At 41.7% G+C, this 24131-nt stretch overlaps 2 protein-coding genes and 1 long non-coding RNA gene across 3 annotated transcripts; all 3 read left to right on the plus strand.

Annotated features, from left to right (window-relative positions):
• The first annotated feature begins 5821 nt into the window (after positions 1-5821).
• On the plus strand, positions 5822-8990 carry LOC308407215 (tonsoku-like protein). Its single transcript, XM_080898750.1, has 9 exons — positions 5822-5848; positions 5982-6138; positions 6623-6829; positions 6918-7229; positions 7416-7580; positions 7679-7854; positions 7939-8012; positions 8138-8271; positions 8702-8990. Exons 4-5 carry the CDS (start codon positions 6918-6920, stop codon positions 7563-7565), a joined length of 462 nt encoding a protein of 153 aa, XP_080754876.1. The 5' UTR covers positions 5822-5848; positions 5982-6138; positions 6623-6829; the 3' UTR covers positions 7566-7580; positions 7679-7854; positions 7939-8012; positions 8138-8271; positions 8702-8990.
• Positions 8991-14197: 5207 nt separating this feature from the next.
• LOC308407655 (tonsoku-like protein) lies at positions 14198-17381 on the plus strand. The gene is made up of 8 exons (XM_080899442.1): positions 14198-14310; positions 14855-14961; positions 15095-15251; positions 16032-16343; positions 16530-16694; positions 16793-16968; positions 17053-17126; positions 17256-17381. Exons 2-5 carry the CDS (start codon positions 14882-14884, stop codon positions 16677-16679), a joined length of 699 nt encoding a protein of 232 aa, XP_080755568.1. The 5' UTR covers positions 14198-14310; positions 14855-14881; the 3' UTR covers positions 16680-16694; positions 16793-16968; positions 17053-17126; positions 17256-17381.
• Positions 17382-21221: 3840 nt separating this feature from the next.
• LOC308408028 lies at positions 21222-22587 on the plus strand. Its single transcript, XR_013973748.1, has 4 exons — positions 21222-21342; positions 21528-21648; positions 22193-22299; positions 22434-22587. It is a non-coding gene; the product is annotated as an uncharacterized lncRNA (long non-coding RNA).
• Positions 22588-24131: the final 1544 nt, after the last annotated feature.

The following is a 24131-nucleotide window of genomic DNA, read 5'->3' on the forward strand; positions in this document are numbered from 1 at the left end:
CATAACTATCTTTTTATTTTTCGTTTTTGTCTACATTACATTGAAATGTTTCATTATTGGAAACATTTTAAGAGATTTGTCTGTGAAGGTTCTCAGTCATTCAGGTCATCGTAGTCAAAGGAGCTTGCCAAGAACTGTAGAACTGAACTGTGTGTGTGTGTGTGTGTGTGTGTGTACACTTTAGTTTTTGACAATATATACAATATAGTACTTAAAGGAACACACTCCACTTTTTTAGAAATAGGCTCATTCTCCATCTCCCTCAGAGTTAAAAGTGCAGCATCTTCTTTGTAGATCCGTAGGTTAACAGGACTTTGGAGCGGGATCTTAAGGGATGGGGCGTGGCCAGGATTTTTGCTCGAGGCGCCATATTAGCAGGCCAAACAAATGCTTGCTGTGTGGTCCGTTGTACATTCACAGACACGCATACACATTTCCACACACATACCATCATATATATGGAAGCCCGTTTCCGCCACTAAAAAAAAAAAAAAAAGGATCCATAACTCAAAATTTTGAGTTATTTTCTTGAAATTTCGAGTTATTTTCTCGAAATTTCAAGTTATTATCTCGAAATTTCGAGTTATTATCTCGAAATTTCGACATATTAACTCAAAATTTTGAGAAAAGCAACTCGAAATTTCGAGTTAGCGCTGCCAATCAGTAATCTACGTGAATGACGTCATTTCCATGTTACCCGGAAGCTGAAGCCCTCAGCTACAAATGCTACAGCTAAGCTACCGGTATTACATCCAGTCGTGAATGCACAGATTGCTGAGTGTTTTCAGCCTGGCTTCACAAATGATGAAATCCCTGTGTTATTAGCTGAATCACATGGTGTTACTATCAGCAAACGTACTTTAATTTGTTGGGATCCGTTTTTGAGTGCGCGGTCCTGCGCCATATGCTTCCGGGTAACAAGAAAGCGACCTCATTCACGTATATTTTTGATTGGCAGAGCTAACTCGAAATTTTGAGAAAAGTAACTCGAAATTTCGAGTTATATTTCTCGAAATTTCGAGAAAATAACTCGAAATTTCGAGAAAATAACTCGAAATTTCGAGTTATGGATACTAGCTTTTTTTTCTTTTTTTTAGTGGCGGAAACGGGCTTCCATACATATAGAAGAGAGATTTCTGAATAGGGATTTTTTTTGTTAAAGAAACATGAAAGACCTCAACTTAAGGTTAAATGTATAAACTTGAACTTGAAACATCTTTATGATGCAACCGAAAGAATCATGAATCTGAAAAGCGACATGATTTTTCTGGATTTTATTTTTGTCGACTTATGAAGTTATATATATTGTTTTGTATATTTTTGAAATTTCTTGAGGAGAAGATTGCTGTTTGGCTGATTGGTCCTAACCAATTACTGTATAAAAAGATGAACGATGCGACAGCACTTCCTCCCATTCTGCGAAAATGAAGCCAAAATATCCCGCTTGTGGGCGCTGCCATGTTCCACTTTTGGAGCCAGAGTCTGCTCAGTAGTAACTCGTGGTGGAGCGTCTCTGGACATGACTGCGAACACGCCCCCTTATGCTTTTTACATAGCCCGGCTGCTCCGTCTCTAATTCTGCAGGGTATGATGACTGTTATTTAAAGCTACTAATTAAAGTGTTTATTTAGATTAAAACTTATCATACAAAACATGCACTCAAAAAAGGTGCATCTAAACAAACCTGTTTGAATCAACAGGCCTCTGTACCCTATGTTGCAAACAGTTTTGTTAAACTATATAAAAAACATGAATTTATCTTGCTGGAGAGCACATAATACACACGACAGATTACACATCCAAGCTTTAATCATCATGTCATGCCTGTGGGAGTTACCTGGAAAAAATGCAAAGACTGACTTAACATTAGAGGAAGGCATGTTGTCCAACATCGGTCTAAGGTGTGAGTGAACCAGTTTTTTGGTTGTCACTATGCAGTTTAATAATTCCTACACAAACTAATGGGAACATATCTGATAAAAAAATATCATACTGTAAACAATCCTTAGTTTTTAATTTTTGTTATAGGAGGGAACATATGTGGTATTTTAGCATCAGACACTTTCACGGCTGCGCAGCAGTCGTGTGGTGAATTGAGAAAAGGATCCAAAATGCAGGCACTGGCTGGGGTGCGAGTGAATGTTTATTTACAGAGGTGATAAGGTGACAAAAACAGGAGGAGCAGAGCGGGGAGCAAACAAACCTAAACTGGGGAAACCTAAAGAACTCAACTTAAACCAAACACTAGTGATGTGACGTTCTGTATCGAGGCTTCGAAGCTTGTGTCGAGTAATTGAGGGGGCGTTTCCGCGATGCGCGTATCGAGGCTTGCTTCATTTATGGGAAGAGCTGAAAATGATGACGTCCGAAGCCTCGCTGCCCGGCTGTACCACGTGACTGGTTCATGAAGTGGTTCGAACTTTGTCGCGAGATATGACAGCAATATAAACCCCTCAGACTTCATTCAAAATGTAGGTGTTTGATGGAGAGTTGCGGTTAGTGAGAGTTTGGAGACAGTTTGGAGGTTTATGAGAGTGAGGAGAGAAAGTCAGGAGAGAATGGAGCCAGCTAAGAAGAGGAGGATGTCCTCCCCTGTGTGGGAACATTTTGATTTTATTCCTCCCAACAAGGTATGTAAATTTCTACAGAAGATGTATTTTCATAATAATGATGGTGCAATACAATTTATGTTAAGCGGCTTTACTTTTGTACAAGGTGAAGTGTTTGCTATGTGCCAGGGAGCTGGGATATAACAACAACACCTCATCCATGCTTAGGCACTACAGAGCTTTGCATGAGAATAAGGGGAACACCAATTGTGGAGCAAGACCAGGTGAGCCATCAAATGCAATGATAATATAGGATGCAGTAATGTTACTAAATGATATAACAATATTATACAACTGTAATACGTTCCGTGTGTGATATTTATATTTGTGCTTTGTCTTTATTGTCTTTCCTCAGGAGAACAATCTCCAATAGATGAAGACCTGGTTAGCATGGTGATTGAGGACTCCCAGCCATTTAGCATTGTGGAGGACAAAGGATTCAAAAGATTTGTGAAATCATTAAATCCTAGCTATGTTCTCCCCACTAAAAGGTCATAAAAGCAGTGAAAATTTAGTTTTTACAGAATAAAACGTGGGCAGGACTGAGGCTCAAAGCCTCAGTGTGTAGCTGTCCATACCTCAACGTTACAAAAGCACAACCACTGTCCACACCCCCAACCACACCACACCTCACAGTAAATGATCATTTCCATTTTAAGCATTTCCAAATGATCATTTTCCATACTGCCAGTATAAATATACACAGTATGCTGCCATCAATACAATATAGATGTTTTACACACTCCTTTTGTTGTTGACATTTACAGGCTGTGTGCAAAAGGCCACACTCTTCAAATTCATGCCAACTAATATTTTTACGTCCAGTAGGTGTCCTAATAGAGCAAATGAAGCTTCAAGAAGCTTTGCACTGGAGTGAACCAATTGGATGAAAAGCTTCAGTGCTTCATGAAGCTTCATCTGCCCATCACTACCAAACACGCACGGGAGGAGGAACAAAATGCACAAAGAAAGATGGCGGAGAGACGCAGACTGAACACCAGGTTACACAGAATTATGCAGACGGACATGGAGTTAAACAGACGACGCAACAGAGAGCACAGGAAAACACAGGGCTTAAATACACGGGGAGTAATCAGGGAATGGGCCACAGGAGGGAGACACAGCTGGGAGAAATTAGGCTAACGAGACAGGGGAGTGGTAAAACTGAACACACTGACATGAAACATGAACTTTCAGAATAAAACAGGACAGAGAACCAGACAGGGCACTGAACTTGACAGGCGGACTCATAAGTAGACACAATAACACCGAGGACAGACAGAGGGAACACAGAAGTGGGAGCAGGCAGGTAAAGAACAGAAACCTAACAAATGGCAAAATCACAGCAGAATACATACTCGGAATGAACAAAAGCATAAGGCAACACAGACTCAGGACCATGACAGACACTTAGTTTTCTGTTTTCTGATGAAGTGGTTCATTTGTGCAGATGATGCCTTAATTTAACGAAAACACAAATCAGACACCAGCTCACAACCTTAAACATGATTATTGTGCTAGCAATTGGGTGTGATCCAGTGATGGATTCATGATTAGCTAACAATGAGGAATGGCAGGGATATTTTTCTTTAGCAAAAGAAACAATAAAACAATGAAAAGACCTCAGGAGACATAAAACTGTTTTACTGGCAAAATATCAAAACTAAAGCCAATAACTTTGCTGATTTTCTCTATCTGTGCAATATTGATTAAGGTTACTGCTCTTTAAGGTAAATATCAAAACTATTACACTGTTTAATCCACACCAATGCATCATATTCTGTAAAATCATATTTTTGTATATGTTGTCCTGTGAGGACATCTGATCTCTGAAAAAACAACTGTTAACAAAGCTGGAAAAACAAACCCACATCTTGATCCTTAAAAAAACATATTAATATGTATCTTAATAACAAAAACAATCACAGCTCAAATAAAAGGCTTCAGCCTACTAATATTAGTTCATAAAATACATTCTCTGCGCCAAAAGTGATGAGTTAAGGTGCCCATGGAGGCAAGGGTGCCACCAGGCATTTGACCCCGGGGCAGACCCAAGACAGGCTGGAGAGATTATATCTCTCGGCTGGCCTGGGAACGCCTTGGTGTTCATATTTATATTAATATTCTTATTCTTCTATGACAAAAAGTACAAGTGTTCATTTAAGGAAATAAACAGAGCAGTAAGAGATATTTTTCAATTTTTTTTATTTTATTTTTGATTTGCCACCAATTACATGTTTTTATTTGTAATTTTTGTAGTGCTCCATGCTATGTGAACCCCTCACCTGATGTTTTATGTTTATTAGTTTAGTTTAGATTCTAAACTATCAACCCCAACAATCGAATGATCTCCTTTAATAGCAAGCGCTGGGCAACGGTGGAAAGGAAAAACTCCCTTATAAAAAGGGAGAAACCTTTGACAGAACCAGGCTAAGAAAGGGGCAGCCATCTGTCATGACTGGTTGGGGGGTGAGAGGCAGAGGAAAAGAAAAAAGAGAGCACACGTTAGCTATATGTTGCTCACATTGCCTAAAATGAACAACGTATGGTTTTCTGGACTGTGAAAGAAATGTCTCAAGTCAGTTTTCAGTGACGTGACTGAAGACTTTTCTGGATGGCCGTGCGGATGCTTGTCAGAAACAGTTCATTTCCTTTCTTGGAGAAACGAACTCCGTTGTGTAAAAAAATGGAGTTGTCAAAAAACCTGATGTGCGGATGCTCAATAATCACTCCATCGAAGCGGTCGACAGCCTTTCTAATGCTGGCATTCACAGTCTTCCTGTCCTTATTGATTTCGCCTGGATTTCCATATATCCACACTTGACGCTCATTGATGGATGAATATGCAATTGTCATTGAGGGGAACTCTGTGTGCAATTGCATCAATTCCTTCTCAATGACAGAAGAAAGTTCATAAGCAGAAAAGAGTCCCAAATCATTGCCCCCAGCATGGATTACCAGTATGTCAGGTGGGCTCTGTGTGGATAGCTCCTTATAAAAACAAGGAAGGACTCCCCCCCAGCGCATTCCTCATTTGCCAAACCACTGGACTTTGGTATTAAGTCCGAAATTTTCTCCGAAAATCTCTTTTGCTTCACCCTTGGCTCGTCTAATGTAACTGGACCCAATGATCCACACGTTTGTTTCTCTCTGGTCTTCTGGGCTCTCTTTCTTTTTCGGTGTGTTTTCACAGGTGTTGGTATCGCTCAAGGCGTCTTCCTGATCCCAGTTCCACAAAGGTCGGTGAAAAGTTTTAAGTTTGAGCAGTACATAAAAATAAATCCCAATCTGATTGGTATAGTGTTTTTTTGTTGTTGTTGTTGTTTTGTTTTTAATTTCTGTTTAATCACCGGTCATTGCTCTGCATCCCAGTGAGGCCAACTCCTGCTCTGTGTCGTGGCTGTGTGAGCAGGCAGCTCAGCGTTACTACCAGAAATGTGGCCTCCTGCCTCGTCTCTCTCTGCAGAAAGAAGGCGCTCTGCTCTCCCCGCAGGACCAGCTACTGGCCGTCCTGCACACAAATGAAGAGGTGAGGTGACACTGAGGAGAGCCAGAAGTGACCATACTTGGACCACAGACAATTTAAAAGATGCTGAAGACTACCATGATTGGTTGATGAAGTCTGATCACGAGTGTTTAAGACAAATGTTGTCACCGTTGCTATCTTGGATTTAAAAAAAAAAAAACCCCCACAGTGACAAGAGGACGGCTATGACTGTGAAACAGCTTGCATGTCAGCCAGTGAGCATACTCCTTTTCTTAGGCAAAGTATGGCCCAAATTCATAAAATAGACTTTCTCATAGACACAGAGGTCTTTTCATTAAATCACTGATAGAAGGAATGGAGGTTCTAGGTCCTTCCACAATGACTTCATCTTTCTTACCCAGATGAGGCGTGCAGGTTTTAGACTGTATGATTCTGGTAAGAAGGTGAAGGGCTGATTATGTTAACAAGCTGCCTGAGAAACTACAATCTGAGAAACTGTAAAGATTAGAACCATTTCTATTACCAGACTGGATGCTGACTTGCTTTTGGAGCCAGCTTCCAGAAGACACTGAAGGAATCACAGTTTTTGGGATTGAATCCTTGGCTTCACTTTCCCGCACCAGTGCAGGATAACTGATGGGTTTGTGTTGTGGGTTCTGGCTGACGTTTGCTCGTGGGAATCTCCCTCCTCTCCCTGAGCGATACAAGAAGGCCTGTCAAAGTCTGGCAGTGGGTGAGCAACACAGAGGAAATGCATTATAAAACGGACACATGTGCATTCTTGTATTCTGTTATGAAGTACCATCTCTTTCTACCTGTAGATGAGAACAAGCGTGTCTCCCGGCTATGTGAGGTTCGGGACCGGGGTTCCTCCGTGTCAGGACTCCAAATGTCTCGGTTTGGCCGCCTCTTCCCTCAGCCCGCTCCTCCGTGCCCTAAAACTTCAGGCCAGCCTCACGGAGCTGCGAATTTCTGGAAACCGTATGTCTGACGACCTTCTCCCTGAGCTGATTGCCACAACGCTCACCATGCCTCGTCTGCAGCTGCTGGACATTTCTGCCAACTGCATTACAGGGGACGGCCTGGAGAAGGCTGTAAATGCTTTAAAGGGACAGAGTGCACCTGCATTCCCGGTAAGGGCCTCAGCTAGCCAATAGTGGCAGCTCCAGGTTTACCATCTAACCTGTATTTAAGTACCTCTGGTCTTAATAACTACCTTAGATCTTAATAACAAGCTAACCTGATTCATATCAATGATATCTGTCAGAGAGAATTGGCTCTCGTGATCATTTGCTTTTTCTGCTCGTTTCCACTCAAAGTGCCTGGAGGAGCTGGACCTCAGTATGAACCCACTGGGGGACGGCGTGTCTGAGTCTCTGTCCTGTCTGCTGTCCTGCTGCCCTGTGCTAGCCAAGCGGTCTCTGCAGGTCTCACTGCTCATTTCCTTCAGCAGCATCGACTGCTGCTAGCCAGCGCGCTCACAGGTGACTCTCTAACAAGCAGCTGACTGAAGCCTTAAGCTTCACTGAACTCCCACCCATAAGCAAAACTGCAACTAACTTTACATCTTCTGAACGTTCAGGCACAGGCCATTTGAAAGCAGTGTGCCTGTCCCTCAATCCCCTGGGCTCCACCGGCTTTGAGCTGGTGTTAAAGACTCTGCCCCTCCACTGCCTCACACACGTGGACCTGTCAGCTGTCTGCAGAGGGCCTGCTGATTACCCGGCACTGGAACACCTCGCCAAAGTCCTGTCACAGGTGTGCACGCAAAAATCATGCAATGTCATTTATTGTCGAAAGATATAATTGTGCAATCAGGTTAAGACTTTTGTGTTTTTGCAGGACGAGTGCTCTCTGACCCACCTCAGCCTGGCTGCAAATGGGCTGACAGACAGCAGTGTAGCTACCTTGGCGAGGTGTGTGTGTGTGTGTGAGGGCGTCATTTCTACGGCTCAGTTATTACTCATGTTAGTGGGGCTTTGCCTTTGTTTAAATTGTCACTCTTTACTGGCCTGTTGGACTTTTTCTTATTATTTCACAGGTGCCTCTCGTCGTGTCCCACACTGGTGAGTCTGAATCTGTCAGGAAATCCGTCTGTTACATCAGTGGGACTTCACAACATCCTGGCGTCTGTCAGAGAGGCCCGTCGACCACTGACACTTCTAAACCTCGAAGGTATGTCTGAACTTGGAGATACTCCATGGAGTTCCTTTTTTTTTCTAAAGCTATTCTTAGATTCACCGTTTCACACTAATTCACAATTTGGATTTCTTTGATGTTTTTATCACCTGTGCAAAGTTGTACTTGGCAACAGTTTGTTTCTTGCTATCAGTGCGTTTCCTTTTGACGCATTTCTAAGTTTGAACATTTAGTATGTATGCACAGAGGTGTTACATGATGATTACACACACAGACATTACAATATAGAAGTGTGGTTTAAAGATTTAAAAAAAAGATTAGCTGTGAATTAATTTTCCATTTTATGGAGCAGAAAACATTGCTGAACGCTAGCTAACAGGCTACATTTGGATGTCAAATATTTATAGGGGGGAAAATGGAAATTATGGATATGAAATAAAATGATTCTTTGTTGCTTAACCTGCAGGTTGTCAGGTCTCTGGCCCCTGGGAGAGTCAAGACCTGGACAGTTTGTCAGAGCTGGTCCAGGATATCCGTCTTTGCTCTCAGACCCTCAACAAGCTGGACCGACAGACCTTGAAGCAGAGCTGGGACAGGACTCAGTCACACGGACACTTTCTCGACCGAAACTCCAAGTGCCTCCTCTCTGCCACCTCTACTTGAGGGTGGCAGGTGTGTTCATAATAAATAATTAATAATGAATTATTAATTTCCTAATAATTCATAATAAAAGTGGTCATTTTTATAAACATTTTGTTTAATGAGGCTACACCAAAAAGAAACAAGATAAAAACAAAATAAAGTGACATGGCGTCCACCGACAGTCTGTGGATAGCTTGTGTTTTATGCATTTTTGTCTGCCTTATTTATACATGTAAAGCTCTGTATCTGTATAAAGAGTTTGTGTTAGTGTGTGAGAGGTTTTGTGTCACAATGGTCCTGTTTTGTAGGATTTGATTTAAAAAAACAAACATAATTAAAGTAACCAACGATGTTATACGTTGACATCGTTCTTTCACTGTAAGACAAAGCAGGCTATGGTGAATAATCACAGCGATTTTCAGCTCTGAAGAAATCTATCTAGGAGCTATGACAGTGTAAAGACACCCTGCAATTTTAAATGTGTGGCGACATTTGAATGAGGCGCGTACCAGTAGAGGGAGCCAACGCACCACGAATGGTACACAGCCACAGATGCGCTTTGTGCAATGTATTTGTGACATGCAGGAGTGTCCGCAAAGAAATGTGGATAAGTTGTAAATCAAAAGCTAAAGAGCTCATTCTTGCACTGTTTTGATCAGAACACACGTGGGAATGTTCAAGTGTTGAGAATTTGTAATTATAAAGTGAATTAGGGAACGATATTAGATACTGCCACTGGCTAGATTTCAACCTGGGTCTCTCGCTCCCAAAGCGCGTTCTCTACGCCGCGGCCTGCCCTATAATATATTTCAAGCGTTTACCACAACTGAGAGGTGAAAACTGCCGTTTCTTCGTCTTACAAAATGTTCTGTAACTCCAAAAGTACACGGACTGTCGACATCATTCTTTCACTGTAACAATCAGCAGGCTTTAATAAAAAAGGGAAAAAAAAATCAAGGCGGTTTTCAGGTCTCTAAAGAAAAATACATCTAGGAGATATGAGGAGTTGAAAACGCCTCTGTTACAGAATTTCAGCTGTCATTTTCACTCAAGTCTCCATAGACTTTGAATGTGGACATTTTTTAACTGTGTTGCTTCGAGGCCATTTGCGAGAAAACGGCAACTCCTACAATAATGACAGTGCCATTTTGTTAAAGGCAAGAAAAATACCTACATTTTGATGTATAATTTGTGTTAATGAAGGCAAAATTGAGCGTTTGTTCGGACATGAAGAAGAGATTGAGAAAGCGACAATGCATGGTGTGTTTGGCGTCCATAGCAACCATAACAACCAATATTGATTGATGGAAGAGATTTTGAGACAGGGGTTAAAAAAAAAAAAAAAAAGGCAGAGAGAGCCCATTCTGTAGGCTCGCCTGTAGGCTTCTAGCAAGCGTAGCAAGTGAATTTCAGAGCCAGGGATTTTTTTTTTTTTTTTTTTTTTTTTTTTTTTTTTTGTGTCCCCAACATATGGTCCGCATGGGATTCGAACCACTGCCCTCTGTCCTCAATCTCTGCCATAGGGCCTGTCACGTTCCCATGAGCCAATCGGGCGGCCCGGAATAACAGGGCAAAAGTGCTATATTTAAAGTGCACACCTGCGCAGCCGCACCCCAATTTTCGGCTCTTTTTCATTAGCTGGACACCAGGCCTTATCTAGTCAGCCGTTCCAACCACATCCCTGCCAATGTGTGCCTACGTCAAGCCGCATACAAGTGTAACGCTCACAATTTTCTGCTATCACTCTAAGGCAACTTAAGTGTTAGTGACGTCACACCTATGCGCCACTGCCCTCTGTGGAGAATGGGAGAAATGTGCTTGCACCTCAACCTATGGACTCAGACGGACATTCAATCATCATCTTCCTCACTCAAGGTAACCTTATGGCTTGTAGGAACACTGCACGTGTATGATAAGACTGTAGCCGTTCAACCGGCCCTCGTAAGGTTGCTGAAGACAGTGAACACCGTGGAATTCTCAGTATCACTGTGGCCCTGGGTTTTTCCACTGTCCTGCTAAGTGCTTATGTAATTGTAACCAACATAGGAGAGAGACGTAACATCGTGGAAGAGACATAAAGTGAGTAAAAACGATCTAAATGCATTTAGAATATATTTAGAACTACAAATTACACTTTTCTTAGCAATTATTGTTTTTTATGTCAAGCTTCAAGCTAGCTTCTTTATTGGGGCTTGGGACCAGCAAAAGTGACCCGAAATTTGGTCTTTAAGTCTGGTCATTAGCGTGTCTGGACCCAAACTACACTGCAGGTCCCAAAGTCAAATGATCACTGAGAGTTAAAAATCTGTCTGAAGTTAGAAGTTAGCAGAGAGTTAGCTCACTAGTTTCCGTCTAAATATAATATACCAGGTTCTGACTGAGGGATTTCTAAAACAAATTAAAAGGCACAGCTCTGCTATCACTTCTGACATACATGAAGACAGGAAAGTAAGCAGCAGTGATGTTTGTAGGGTTACTGAAGTTTGGCTAGCTGGTATATAGTGATGTGCTATGTGACTAGCGAAACAGCTATGTTAGCATAACATTAACACAGTGATGAAGGGGAACTTTTTTCCACTGGATAAGAGTTAAGGTGAGGGTTCCCGATGGTTAGGGACAAATGCAGTGGCATGGCAGGATGCTGTAAACGGACCAAACTTCAGTCAAGAGAACAACTGAGATAATCCATCCACATACAGGTTAGTCATTAATGTGCTGCTGCATTGCCTGGGCTGTAGTTACATGGTAAGGTTTTAAAAACTGAGCTTTAAAATGAATAGTTGTAATAAAAACTGAGAGAGGCCGACAGTGATCACTTACTTTTTGTAAGGGGCTTGTTGAGATTAAATAGAACAAGTTACAAAGCATTAAAACATGTTAAAAACACAACAGCCTTATTAAACGCAGAGTAGTTTGGGCCCAGAAGTAGGATTGATCACGTCATCACTTAAAGACCGGATAGACACATGGTGGAGTTACTTTGTTGTGTTTGTGTGTGTTTTTAAGTAGTTTTAAACTTTGTGATCCACAACAGGTAACAGTAAAAGATGAACATTTTTAAGCATAATGCTGTTACCAAACTACATTAATGGCCCAAAAACAGACCATAGAAAAAACCGTGGCTATGTGAAAAAAAATGATGACAACTAGTCCTAATTCAGGCTAATTGTTTTTTTGTTTTTTTGTTTTGTTTTTTTCCGACATCCCTCCACACACACAGGCTGTGCGGGCTCACAGAAAGAGTGGGTCATCAACATTATCAGGCAGCTGGTGTTCATAGCAAGCCTCACCAGACAGCTTCAGTCCATATCGGATGTACAGGATGGAGTTAAGGCTCTGCAAGGACATCTGATTTGTAAGTTTGCTTTTTACCACACTCATCTGGGCCAAGAGTAGAGGAAACTGCCTTATCTTCTGCAGCTGGAATTCAAAACAAGTATTTGAACTCCAGGGCTCGCAAAATCGCTAGCCCGACGTCCCGGGGCTAGCGATTTTTCCAGTCGGGCTACCAAAATCTATCTCTGCCCTGCCCGTCGGGCTATTCTAGGAAGGAAAAATATATGTCAATGCTTTTGCATTCTTTCAGAAATGTAGCTGGGTAATTATGTCATTGGCATCGGTGAGCCACTGTCAATATGTGACATATTGAAATCGCGTTTGAATTTGCGCTTGTTTTTTGCTTTCACTTTGCAATCGTGCGAACTGTGTATAGAGAGCGACAGTACTGATTGGTGAGTGATGATAATTTGCGCATCAATTCCTCTGACATCGTCTTATTAATCGTTAGCTTACTATGCAAACATGACAAGTGAAATCTCCCGCAGCTTAAACATGTGAGAGGTTGATCGCGCAGAGAATCGCTGAGCTTATGTGAGTGCGTGTGTAAAAGCAGCAGGATATATATTTTAGTTCTGCTGAGCCAAATAAGAGAGGTCAGGGTGAAGAAGTGACAGCCAAAGAAAAGCTTACCACAAAACGGAAAAGTTATGACAAATCAGACTATAAGGCAAAAAGAAAGTGCAGCTTTATGGTTTCATGGACAAAAGAATTTCTGTGGCTGCAATATGACGAGCTAAATAACCAGGGCTGCACATAAGTGGTCCGCAGGTGCGCATTCGCTGTCAAAATAAAAAACGCGCACAAGATATGAAGTTGCAACGCGTGTTTGCATACATAAGATTTTCTGGAGGAGGACAGACATTTGTTTAGAACTCTTAAAGATGTCGAAGAAGCTCCTTTAAGCAATTACTTTGGTGTTCCTCTACCTCCAAAGAAATGTCAGAAGGAGTCCGAACCACAAAAGAAGCATGTATTCTCAGAAAAGTGGTTGCAGGAGGTGAGCTGGCTTCAAACAAATGATGAACGCACAGAGATGTGGTGCGGAATGTGCCGTGAAAATCCCACTCTAGCGGACAAAAACAGTGCTTTTTATATGGACGCAAACGCGCGTTGCAACTTCTTATCTGGTGCGCGTCTTTTATTTTGACAGGGAATGCGCACATGCGGACCACTTATGTGCACCCGTGTAAATAACATAATGTTCTGCCGGGTGTGTTGTTGGTTTTCTCTCGATTTCTGAGTCGACAAGCGCCTTTGTTACTGGGACCAGTCATTTTAAGAAAGGCCCCCATTAGAACCCATGAGAAATGCAAGAAATGCATTATTGCTCAGTCTGCAATATCTTTCCCAGAACAAACACCAATTGCAAATAACATACTAAAAATAAACCTGAAAAATCTGTTTAGAACAGCGTACTATGTTGCAAAGAGTGAACTACCACTGGCAAAATTTAGCAGTCTTTGCAAACTTCAAAAAGCAAATGGCCTCGATCTTGGTTCCACTTGTCTCTTACCCGTGACTTCAGTGGAAATTTCAAATTCAGGATCTGACACAGACTGATTCATGTCCTACACAGTTCTTACAAGTTCATAGAAATTTCTGTTCAATTAGAACCAAGTATTTGAGTTGATGATTGTAATTTTTATACAATGTTGTAATTTGTTTTTCAACATTTTTTTGATTAATGTTTTGTTTCCTTTACAATATTATACTTTAATGTATAATATTGTAAAGGAAACAAAACAGTAAACAAAACATCAATCAAAAAATTGCTCTCTTTTTTTATTCGGGCTACTTACATTTATTTTGGGCTACCAAAAACTGAAGAGTCCCTGCCCGAAGGGCTACCAGGGATTTTGAAATTTTGAGAGCCCTGAACTCGGACACGGCCTGCAGATTAGACTGGGTTTGTTTGGTTTTTCTTTTTCGTGCTTTTCCCACTTTTCTAGCTTGTTGTGCCCTTTTTCTTTCAGGATCTGCAGTTTCCTCCCTGTCCAGTAGAGGCCTCTCTCAGAGAAAGAACAGCTTGGGGATGCAGATGATGACGATTGGAGATCAGACACACCGCCCCCACCTCTCCTTATCCATGCTTAGGTCAGAAGTGGAATGCTCTTTTGCTGTTTGTTAGTTACGGATGGAGTAACACTAACTAAGGAAATACACACAACACAGTGATTGTGAATAAGTCACTCCAAGTGTGAAAAGGTGATAGTCAGAGTGAGACTACACATGAATTATTCAGGAAATGCACACTCAGTGAGAGAATAACTATAATTCAGTGTCACTAGGGGATATAACTTGAAGATGATGTGTCTTCATTTCTGATTCATTTTGAACAGTGATGAATGTGGAAGTAAATGAGCGCGAGCTGATCAAAACGGGCGAGCTGTTTTTACATATTTCTGCAGCCTGGATGCCGTGGGCTTTGTCCAGGAGTAAAAGATGACATCGCCCATTTCGGATCTTATATATAGTTATACCTTGGTGTTTTGTAGCATCACCTGACAAACTTTTACTTTCCTGATGTTTAGACTTTCTGATCCCTCCACAGACTCTGCTTTGTCTTTCTACAAAGAGTTGACGACATTAAATACAGATGTTTTAACAGTGCTTGAATGTTTTATTTTGTTTACTCTAGCCTCCAACTCAAACTTTGGTTGCTCCTATGCCCACGTCACTTCCTCCACCAATCAGAATGAGGGTCCGGGTTCAGGAAGACGTCTTCCTGATCCCAGTTCCACAAAGGTCGGTGAAAAGTTTTAAGTTTGAGCAGTACATAAAAATAAATCCCAATCTGATTGGTATAGTGTTTTTTTGTTGTTGTTGTTGTTTTGTTTTTAATTTCTGTTTAATCACCGGTCATTGCTCTGCATCCCAGTGAGGCCAACTCCTGCTCTGTGTCGTGGCTGTGTGAGCAGGCAGCTCAGCGTTACTACCAGAAATGTGGCCTCCTGCCTCGTCTCTCTCTGCAGAAAGAAGGCGCTCTGCTCTCCCCGCAGGACCAGCTACTGGCCGTCCTGCACACAAATGAAGAGGTGAGGTGACACTGAGGAGAGCCAGAAGTGACCATACTTGGACCACAGACAATTTAAAAGATGCTGAAGACTACCATGATTGGTTGATGAAGTCTGATCACGAGTGTTTAAGACAAATGTTGTCACCGTTGCTATCTTGGATTTAAAAAAAAAAAAACAACCCACAGTGACAAGAGGACAGCTATGACTGTGAAACAGCTTGCATGTCAGCCAGTGAGCATACTCCTTTTCTTAGGCAAAGTATGGCCCAAATTCATAAAATAGACTTTCTCATAGACACAGAGGTCTTTTCATTAAATCACTGATAGAAGGAATGGAGGTTCTAGGTCCTTCCACAATGACTTCATCTTTCTTACCCAGATGAGGCGTGCAGGTTTTAGACTATATGATTCTGGTAAGAAGGTGAAGGGCTGATTATGTTAACAAGCTGCCTGAGAAACTACAATCTGAGAAACTGTAAAGATTAGAACCATTTCTATTACCAGACTGGATGCTGACTTGCTTTTGGAGCCAGCTTCCAGGAGACACTGAAGGAATCACAGTTTTTGGGATTGAATCCTTGGCTTCACTTTCCCGCACCAGTGCAGGATAACTGATGGGTTTGTGTTGTGGGTTCTGGCTGACGTTTGCTCGTGGGGATCTCCCTCCTCTCCCTGAGCGATACAAGAAGGCCTGTCAAAGTCTAGCAGTGGGTGAGCAACACAGAGGAAATGCATTATAAAACGGACACATGTGCATTCTTGTATTCTGTTATGAAGTACCATCTCTTTCTACCTGTAGATGAGAACAAGCGTGTCTCCCGGCTATGTGAGGTTCGGGACCGGGGTTCCTCCGTGTCAGGACTCCAAATGTCTCGGTTTGGCCGCCTCTTCCCTCAGCCCGCTCCTCCGTGCCCTAAAACTTCAGGCCAGCCTCACGGAGCTGCGAATTTCTGGAAACCGTATGTCTGACGACCTTCTCCCTGAGCTGATTGCCACAACGCTCACCATGCCTCGTCTGCAGCTGCTGGACATTTCTGCCAACTGCATTACAGGGGACGGCCTGGAGAAGGCTGTAAATGCTTTAAAGGGACAGAGTGCACCTGCATTCCCGGTAAGGGCCTCAGCTAGCCAATAGTGGCAGCTCCAGGTTTACCATCTAACCTGTATTTAAGTACCTCTGGTCTTAATAACTACCTTAGATCTTAATAACAAGCTAACCTGATTCATATCAATGATATCTGTCAGAGAGAATTGGCTCTCGTGATCATTTGCTTTTTCTGCTCGTTTCCACTCAAAGTGCCTGGAGGAGCTGGACCTCAGTATGAACCCACTGGGGGACGGCGTGTCTGAGTCTCTGTCCTGTCTGCTGTCCTGCTGCCCTGTGCTAGCCAAGCGGTCTCTGCAGGTCTCACTGCTCATTTCCTTCAGCAGCATCGACTGCTGCTAGCCAGCGCGCTCACAGGTGACTCTCTAACAAGCAGCTGACTGAAGCCTTAAGCTTCACTGAACTCCCACCCATAAGCAAAACTGCAACTAACTTTACATCTTCTGAACGTTCAGGCACAGGCCATTTGAAAGCAGTGTGCCTGTCCCTCAATCCCCTGGGCTCCACCGGCTTTGAGCTGGTGTTAAAGACTCTGCCCCTCCACTGCCTCCCACACGTGGACCTGTCAGCTGTCTGCAGAGGGCCTGCTGATTACCCGGCACTGGAACACCTCGCCAAAGTCCTGTCACAGGTGTGCACGCAAAAATCATGCAATGTCATTTATTGTCGAAAGATATAATTGTGCAATCAGGTTAAGACTTTTGTGTTTTTGCAGGACGAGTGCTCTCTGACCCACCTCAGCCTGGCTGCAAATGGGCTGACAGACAGCAGTGTAGCTACCTTGGCGAGGTGTGTGTGTGTGTGTGTGTGAGGGCGTCATTTCTACGGCTCAGTTATTACTCATGTTAGTGGGGCTTTGCCTTTGTTTAAATTGTCACTCTTTACTGGCCTGTTGGACTTTTTCTTATTATTTCACAGGTGCCTCTCGTCGTGTCCCACACTGGTGAGTCTGAATCTGTCAGGAAATCCGTCTGTTACATCAGTGGGACTTCACAACATCCTGGCGTCTGTCAGAGAGGCCCGTCGACCACTGACACTTCTAAACCTCGAAGGTATGTCTGAACTTGGAGATACTCCATGGAGTTCCTTTTTTTTTCTAAAGCTATTCTTAGATTCACTGTTTCACACTAATTCACAATTTGGATTTCTTTGATGTTTTTATCACCTGTGCAAAGTTGTACTTGGCAACAGTTTGTTTCTTGCTATCAGTGCGTTTCCTTTTGACGCATTTCTAAGTTTGAACATTTAGTATGTATGCACAGAGGTGTTACATGATGATTACACACACAGACATTACAATATAGAAGTGTGGTTTAAAGATTTAAAAAAAAGATTAGCTGTGAATTAATTTTCCATTTTATGGAGCAGAAAACATTGCTGAACGCTAGCTAACAGGCTACATTTGGATGTCAAATATTTATAGGGGGGAAAATGGAAATTATGGATATGAAATAAAATGATTCTTTGTTGCTTAACCTGCAGGTTGTCAGGTCTCTGGCCCCTGGGAGAGTCAAGACCTGGACAGTTTGTCAGAGCTGGTCCAGGATATCAGTCTTTGCTCTCAGACCCTCAACAAGCTGGACCGACAGACCTTGAAGCAGAGCTGGGACAGGACTCAGTCACACGGACACTTTCTCGACCGAAACTCCAAGTGCCTCCTCTGTGCCACCTCTACTTGAGGGTGGCAGGTGTGTTCATAATAAATAATTAATAATGAATTATTAATTTCCTAATAATTCATAATAAAAGTGGTCATTTTTATAAACATTTTGTTTAATGAGGCTACACCAAAAAGAAACAAGATAAAAACAAAATAAAGTGACATGGCGTCCACCGACAGTCTGTGGATAGCTTGTGTTTTATGCATTTTTGTCTGCCTTATTTATACATGTAAAGCTCTGTATCTGTATAAAGAGTTTGTGTTAGTGTGTGAGAGGTTTTGTGTCACAATGGTCCTGTTTTGTAGGATTTGATTTAAAAAAACAAACATAATTAAAGTAACCAACGATGTTATACGTTGACATCGTTCTTTCACTGTAAGACAAAGCAGGCTATGGTGAATAATCACAGCGATTTTCAGCTCTGAAGAAATCTATCTAGGAGCTATGACAGTGTAAAGACACCCTGCAATTTTAAATGTGTGGCGACATTTGAATGAGGCGCGTACCAGTAGAGGGAGCCAACGCACCACGAATGGTACACAGCCACAGATGCGCTTTGTGCAATGTATTTGTGACATGCAGGAGTGTCCGCAAAGAAATGTGGATAGGTTGTAAATCAAAAGCTAAAGAGCTCATTCTTGCACTGTTTTGATCAGAACACACGTGGGAATGTTCAAGTGTTGAGAATTTGTAATTATAAAGTGAATTAGGGAACGATATTAGATACTGCCACTGGCTAGATTTCAACCTGGGTCTCTCGCTCCCAAAGCGCGTTCTCTACGCCGCGGCCTGCCCTATAATATATTTCAAGCGTTTACCACAACTGAGAGGTGAAAACTGCCGTTTCTTCGTCTTACAAAATGTTCTGTAACTCCAAAAGTACACGGACTGTCGACATCATTCTTTCACTGTAACAATCAGCAGGCTTTAATAAAAAAGGAAAAAAAAAATCAAGGCGGTTTTCAGGTCTCTAAAGAAAAATACATCTAGGAGATATGAGGAGTTGAAAACGCCTCTGTTACAGAATTTCAGCTGTCATTTTCACTCAAGTCTCCATAGACTTTGAATGTGGACATTTTTTAACTGTGTTGCTTCGAGGCCATTTGCGAGAAAACGGCAACTCCTACAATAATGACAGTGCCATTTTGTTAAAGGCAAGAAAAATACCTACATTTTGATGTATAATTTGTGTTAATGAAGGCAAAATTGAGCGTTTGTTCGGACATGAAGAAGAGATTGAGAAAGCGACAATGCATGGTGTGTTTGGCGTCCATAGCAACCATAACAACCAATATTGATTGATGGAAGAGATTTTGAGACAGGGGTTAAAAAAAAAAAAAGGCAGAGAGAGCCCATTCTGTAGGCTCGCCTGTAGGCTTCTAGCAAGCGTAGCAAGTGAATTTCAGAGCCAGGGATTTTTTTTTTTTTTTTTTTTTTTTTTTTTTGTGTCCCCAACATATGGTCCGCATGGGATTCGAACCACTGCCCTCTGTCCTCAATCTCTGCCATAGGGCCTGTCACGTTCCCATGAGCCAATCGGGCGGCCCGGAATAACAGGGCAAAAGTGCTATATTTAAAGTGCACACCTGCGCAGCCGCACCCCAATTTTCGGCTCTTTTTCATTAGCTGGACACCAGGCCTTATCTAGTCAGCCGTTCCAACCACATCCCTGCCAATGTGTGCCTACGTCAAGCCGCATACAAGTGTAACGCTCACAATTTTCTGCTATCACTCTAAGGCAACTTAAGTGTTAGTGACGTCACACCTATGCGCCACTGCCCTCTGTGGAGAATGGGAGAAATGTGCTTGCACCTCAACCTATGGACTCAGACGGACATTCAATCATCATCTTCCTCACTCAAGGTAACCTTATGGCTTGTAGGAACACTGCACGTGTATGATAAGACTGTAGCCGTTCAACCGGCCCTCGTAAGGTTGCTGAAGACAGTGAACACCGTGGAATTCTCAGTATCACTGTGGCCCTGGGTTTTTCCACTGTCCTGCTAAGTGCTTATGTAATTGTAACCAACATAGGAGAGAGACGTAACATCGTGGAAGAGACATAAAGTGAGTAAAAACGATCTAAATGCATTTAGAATATATTTAGAACTACAAATTACACTTTTCTTAGCAATTATTGTTTTTTATGTCAAGCTTCAAGCTAGCTTCTTTATTGGGGCTTGGGACCAGCAAAAGTGACCCGAAATTTGGTCTTTAAGTCTGGTCATTAGCGTGTCTGGACCCAAACTACACTGCAGGTCCCAAAGTCAAATGATCACTGAGAGTTAAAAATCTGTCTGAAGTTAGAAGTTAGCAGAGAGTTAGCTCACTAGTTTCCGTCTAAATATAATATACCAGGTTCTGACTGAGGGATTTCTAAAACAAATTAAAAGGCACAGCTCTGCTATCACTTCTGACATACATGAAGACAGGAAAGTAAGCAGCAGTGATGTTTGTAGGGTTACTGAAGTTTGGCTAGCTGGTATATAGTGATGTGCTATGTGACTAGCGAAACAGCTATGTTAGCATAACATTAACACAGTGATGAAGGGGAACTTTTTTCCACTGGATAAGAGTTAAGGTGAGGGTTCCCGATGGTTAGGGACAAATGCAGTGGCATGGCAGGATGCTGTAAACGGACCAAACTTCAGTCAAGAGAACAACTGAGATAATCCATCCACATACAGGTTAGTCATTAATGTGCTGCTGCATTGCCTGGGCTGTAGTTACATGGTAAGGTTTTAAAAACTGAGCTTTAAAATGAATAGTTGTAATAAAAACTGAGAGAGGCCGACAGTGATCACTTACTTTTTGTAAGGGGCTTGTTGAGATTAAATAGAACAAGTTACAAAGCATTAAAACATGTTAAAAACACAACAGCCTTATTAAACGCAGAGTAGTTTGGGCCCAGAAGTAGGATTGATCACGTCATCACTTAAAGACCGGATAGACACATGGTGGAGTTACTTTGTTGTGTTTGTGTGTGTTTTTAAGTAGTTTTAAACTTTGTGATCCACAACAGGTAACAGTAAAAGATGAACATTTTTAAGCATAATGCTGTTACCAAACTACATTAATGGCCCAAAAACAGACCATAGAAAAAACCGTGGCTATGTGAAAAAAAAATGATGACAACTAGTCCTAATTCAGGCTAATTGTTTTTTTGTTTTTTTGTTTTGTTTTTTTCCGACATCCCTCCACACACACAGGCTGTGCGGGCTCACAGAAAGAGTGGGTCATCAACATTATCAGGCAGCTGGTGTTCATAGCAAGCCTCACCAGACAGCTTCAGTCCATATCGGATGTACAGGATGGAGTTAAGGCTCTGCAAGGACATCTGATTTGTAAGTTTGCTTTTTACCACACTCATCTGGGCCAAGAGTAGAGGAAACTGCCTTATCTTCTGCAGCTGGAATTCAAAACAAGTATTTGAACTCGGACACGGCCTGCAGATTAGACTGGGTTTGTTTGGTTTTTCTTTTTCGTGCTTTTCCCACTTTTCTAGCTTGTTGTGCCCTTTTTCTTTCAGGATCTGCAGTTTCCTCCCTGTCCAGTAGAGGCCTCTCTCAGAGAAAGAACAGCTTGGGGATGCAGATGATGACGATTGGAGATCAGACACACCGCCCCCACCTCTCCTTATCCATGCTTAGGTCAGAAGTGGAATGCTCTTTTGCTGTTTGTTAGTTACGGATGGAGTAACACTAACTAAGGAAATACACACAACACAGTGATTGTGAATAAGTCACTCCAAGTGTGAAAAGGTGATAGTCAGAGTGAGACTACACATGAATTATTCAGGAAATGCACACTCAGTGAGAGAATAACTATAATTCAGTGTCACTAGGGGATATAACTTGAAGATGATGTGTCTTCATTTCTGATTCATTTTGAACAGTGATGAATGTGGAAGTAAATGAGCGCGAGCTGATCAAAACGGGCGAGCTGTTTTTACATATTTCTGCAGCCTGGATGCCGTGGGCTTTGTCCAGGAGTAAAAGATGACATCGCCCATTTCGGATCTTATATATAGTTATACCTTGGTGTTTTGTAGCATCACCTGACAAACTTTTACTTTCCTGATGTTTAGACTTTCTGATCCCTCCACAGACTCTGCTTTGTCTTTCTACAAAGAGTTGACGACATTAAATACAGATGTTTTAACAGTGCTTGAATGTTTTATTTTGTTTACTCTAGCCTCCAACTCAAACTTTGGTTGCTCCTATGCCCACGTCACTTCCTCCACCAATCAGAATGAGGGTCCGGGTTCAGGAAGACGTCTTCCTGATCCCAGTTCCACAAAGGTCGGTGAAAAGTTTTAAGTTTGAGCAGTACATAAAAATAAATCACCAATCTGATTGGTATAGTGTTTTTTTGTTGTTGTTGTTGTTTTGTTTTTAATTTCTGTTTAATCGCCGGTCATTGCTCTGCATCCCAGTGAGGCCAACTCCTGCTCTGTGTCGTGGCTGTGTGAGCAGGCAGCTCAGCGTTACTACCAGAAATGTGGCCTCCTGCCTCGTCTCTCTCTGCAGAAAGAAGGCGCTCTGCTCTCCCCGCAGGACCAGCTACTGGCCGTCCTGCACACAAATGAAGAGGTGAGGTTGGATTAAAAAAAAAAAAAAACCCCACAGTGACAAGAGGACGGCTATGACTGTGAAACAGCTTGCATGTCAGCCAGTGAGCATACTCCTTTTCTTAGGCAAAGTATGGCCCAAATTCATAAAATAGACTTTCTCATAGACACAGAGGTCTTTTCATTAAATCACTGATAGAAGGAATGGAGGTTCTAGGTCCTTCCACAATGACTTCATCTTTCTTACCCAGATGAGGCGTGCAGGTTTTAGACTGTATGATTCTGGTAAGAAGGTGAAGGGCTGATTATGTTAACAAGCTGCCTGAGAAACTACAATCTGAGAAACTGTAAAGATTAGAACCATTTCTATTACCAGACTGGATGCTGACAGCACTTCCTCCCATTCTGCGAAAATGAAGCCAAAATATCCCGCTTGTGGGCGCTGCCATGTTCCACTTTTGGAGCCAGAGTCTGCTCAGTAGTAACTCGTGGTGGAGCGTCTCTGGACATGACTGCGAACACGCCCCCTTATTGATTGATTGATTGATTGATTGATTGATTGGTAATTTATTTCAACATGTGAACAATATACAAGTACATTTAGAAAAGAAATGAGAGAAAAAAAATATACTATACAAATTACATACAAAAAAACATTCTGATTAATTTACATGTTGAAAGGGAGTGGGAAGAAGTATACACTTATTTAATCCCACCCCTGTCCCATAAATTATCAGTGAATATTTAGTCAGCTTCCTTACTGATATAATTTGTAATAAAAATAGTGAACAGATTTCTGATATACTATATACTATAATATCACATCATGAATTTTTTGTTTGTTTGTTTTTAAATAGAGACATTCACTTAATTTAAATATTTTCCTTTTCTTTATAGATCGAGAAGATCATATTTTTATAACTCTTTTTGAACAGTTTTATGTTTGGACATTGCTTTAATTCCATATTCAGTTTGTTCCATAGTTTCACTCCTTGAACAGAAACACAAAAGCCTTTTCTTGTAGTACGTACCTTCATTGTTTTGAAGTTACAAAAACCCCTTAAATTATAACTTCCTTCTTTCAAAAAAAACATACTCTGAATATTACCTGGCAGTTCTTTATTTTTTGCTTTGAATAGAATTTGTGCTGTTTGGAATTTCACTATATCGTCAATTTTCAATATTTCAGACTGCAAAAATAGTGAGTTTGTATGTTCCCTATAACCTGCATTGTGGATGATTCCAATTGCTTTCTTTTGAAGAGTAAAAAGTGAATGTAATGTGGTTTTATAGTTATTGCCCCAGACCTCTGCACAATAGCTTAAGTATGGTGAAACCAGTGAACAGTAGAGAATATGAAGTGATGTTCTGTCGAATACCTGTTTTGCCTTGTTTAGTACTGCAATGCTTCGTGATACTTTGGAATGAATATATCTTACGTGAGCTCTCCAGTTAAGTTTTTCATCTATTATTACCCCCAGAAATTTATTTTCACTGACTCTTTCAATATCAACACCATTTATTTGAATCTTTGCATTTGTATTTAAACTACTATTTCCAAAT

Source organism: Rhamphochromis sp. 'chilingali' (genome assembly GCF_963969265.1).
Source record: "Rhamphochromis sp. 'chilingali' genome assembly, chromosome: 12".
NCBI classification, from domain to species: Eukaryota; Metazoa; Chordata; class Actinopteri; order Cichliformes; family Cichlidae; genus Rhamphochromis; species Rhamphochromis sp. 'chilingali'.

What these genes read in the sequence shown, in the direction of transcription:
- LOC308407215 (XM_080898750.1), top strand. Translation starts at nt 6,918, where the DNA reads ATGAGAACAAGCGTGTCTCCCGGCTATGTGAGGTTCGGGACCGGGGTT. An exon ending in AGAGTGCACCTGCATTCCCG is followed by an intron (nt 7,230 to 7,415) that starts GTAAGGGCCTCA and finishes TTCCACTCAAAG; the next exon opens with TGCCTGGAGGAGCTGGACCT.
- LOC308407655 (XM_080899442.1), top strand. Translation starts at nt 14,882, where the DNA reads ATGCCCACGTCACTTCCTCCACCAATCAGAATGAGGGTCCGGGTTCAG. An exon ending in TCCTGCACACAAATGAAGAG is followed by an intron (nt 15,252 to 16,031) that starts GTGAGGTGACAC and finishes TTCTACCTGTAG; the next exon opens with ATGAGAACAAGCGTGTCTCC. An exon ending in AGAGTGCACCTGCATTCCCG is followed by an intron (nt 16,344 to 16,529) that starts GTAAGGGCCTCA and finishes TTCCACTCAAAG; the next exon opens with TGCCTGGAGGAGCTGGACCT.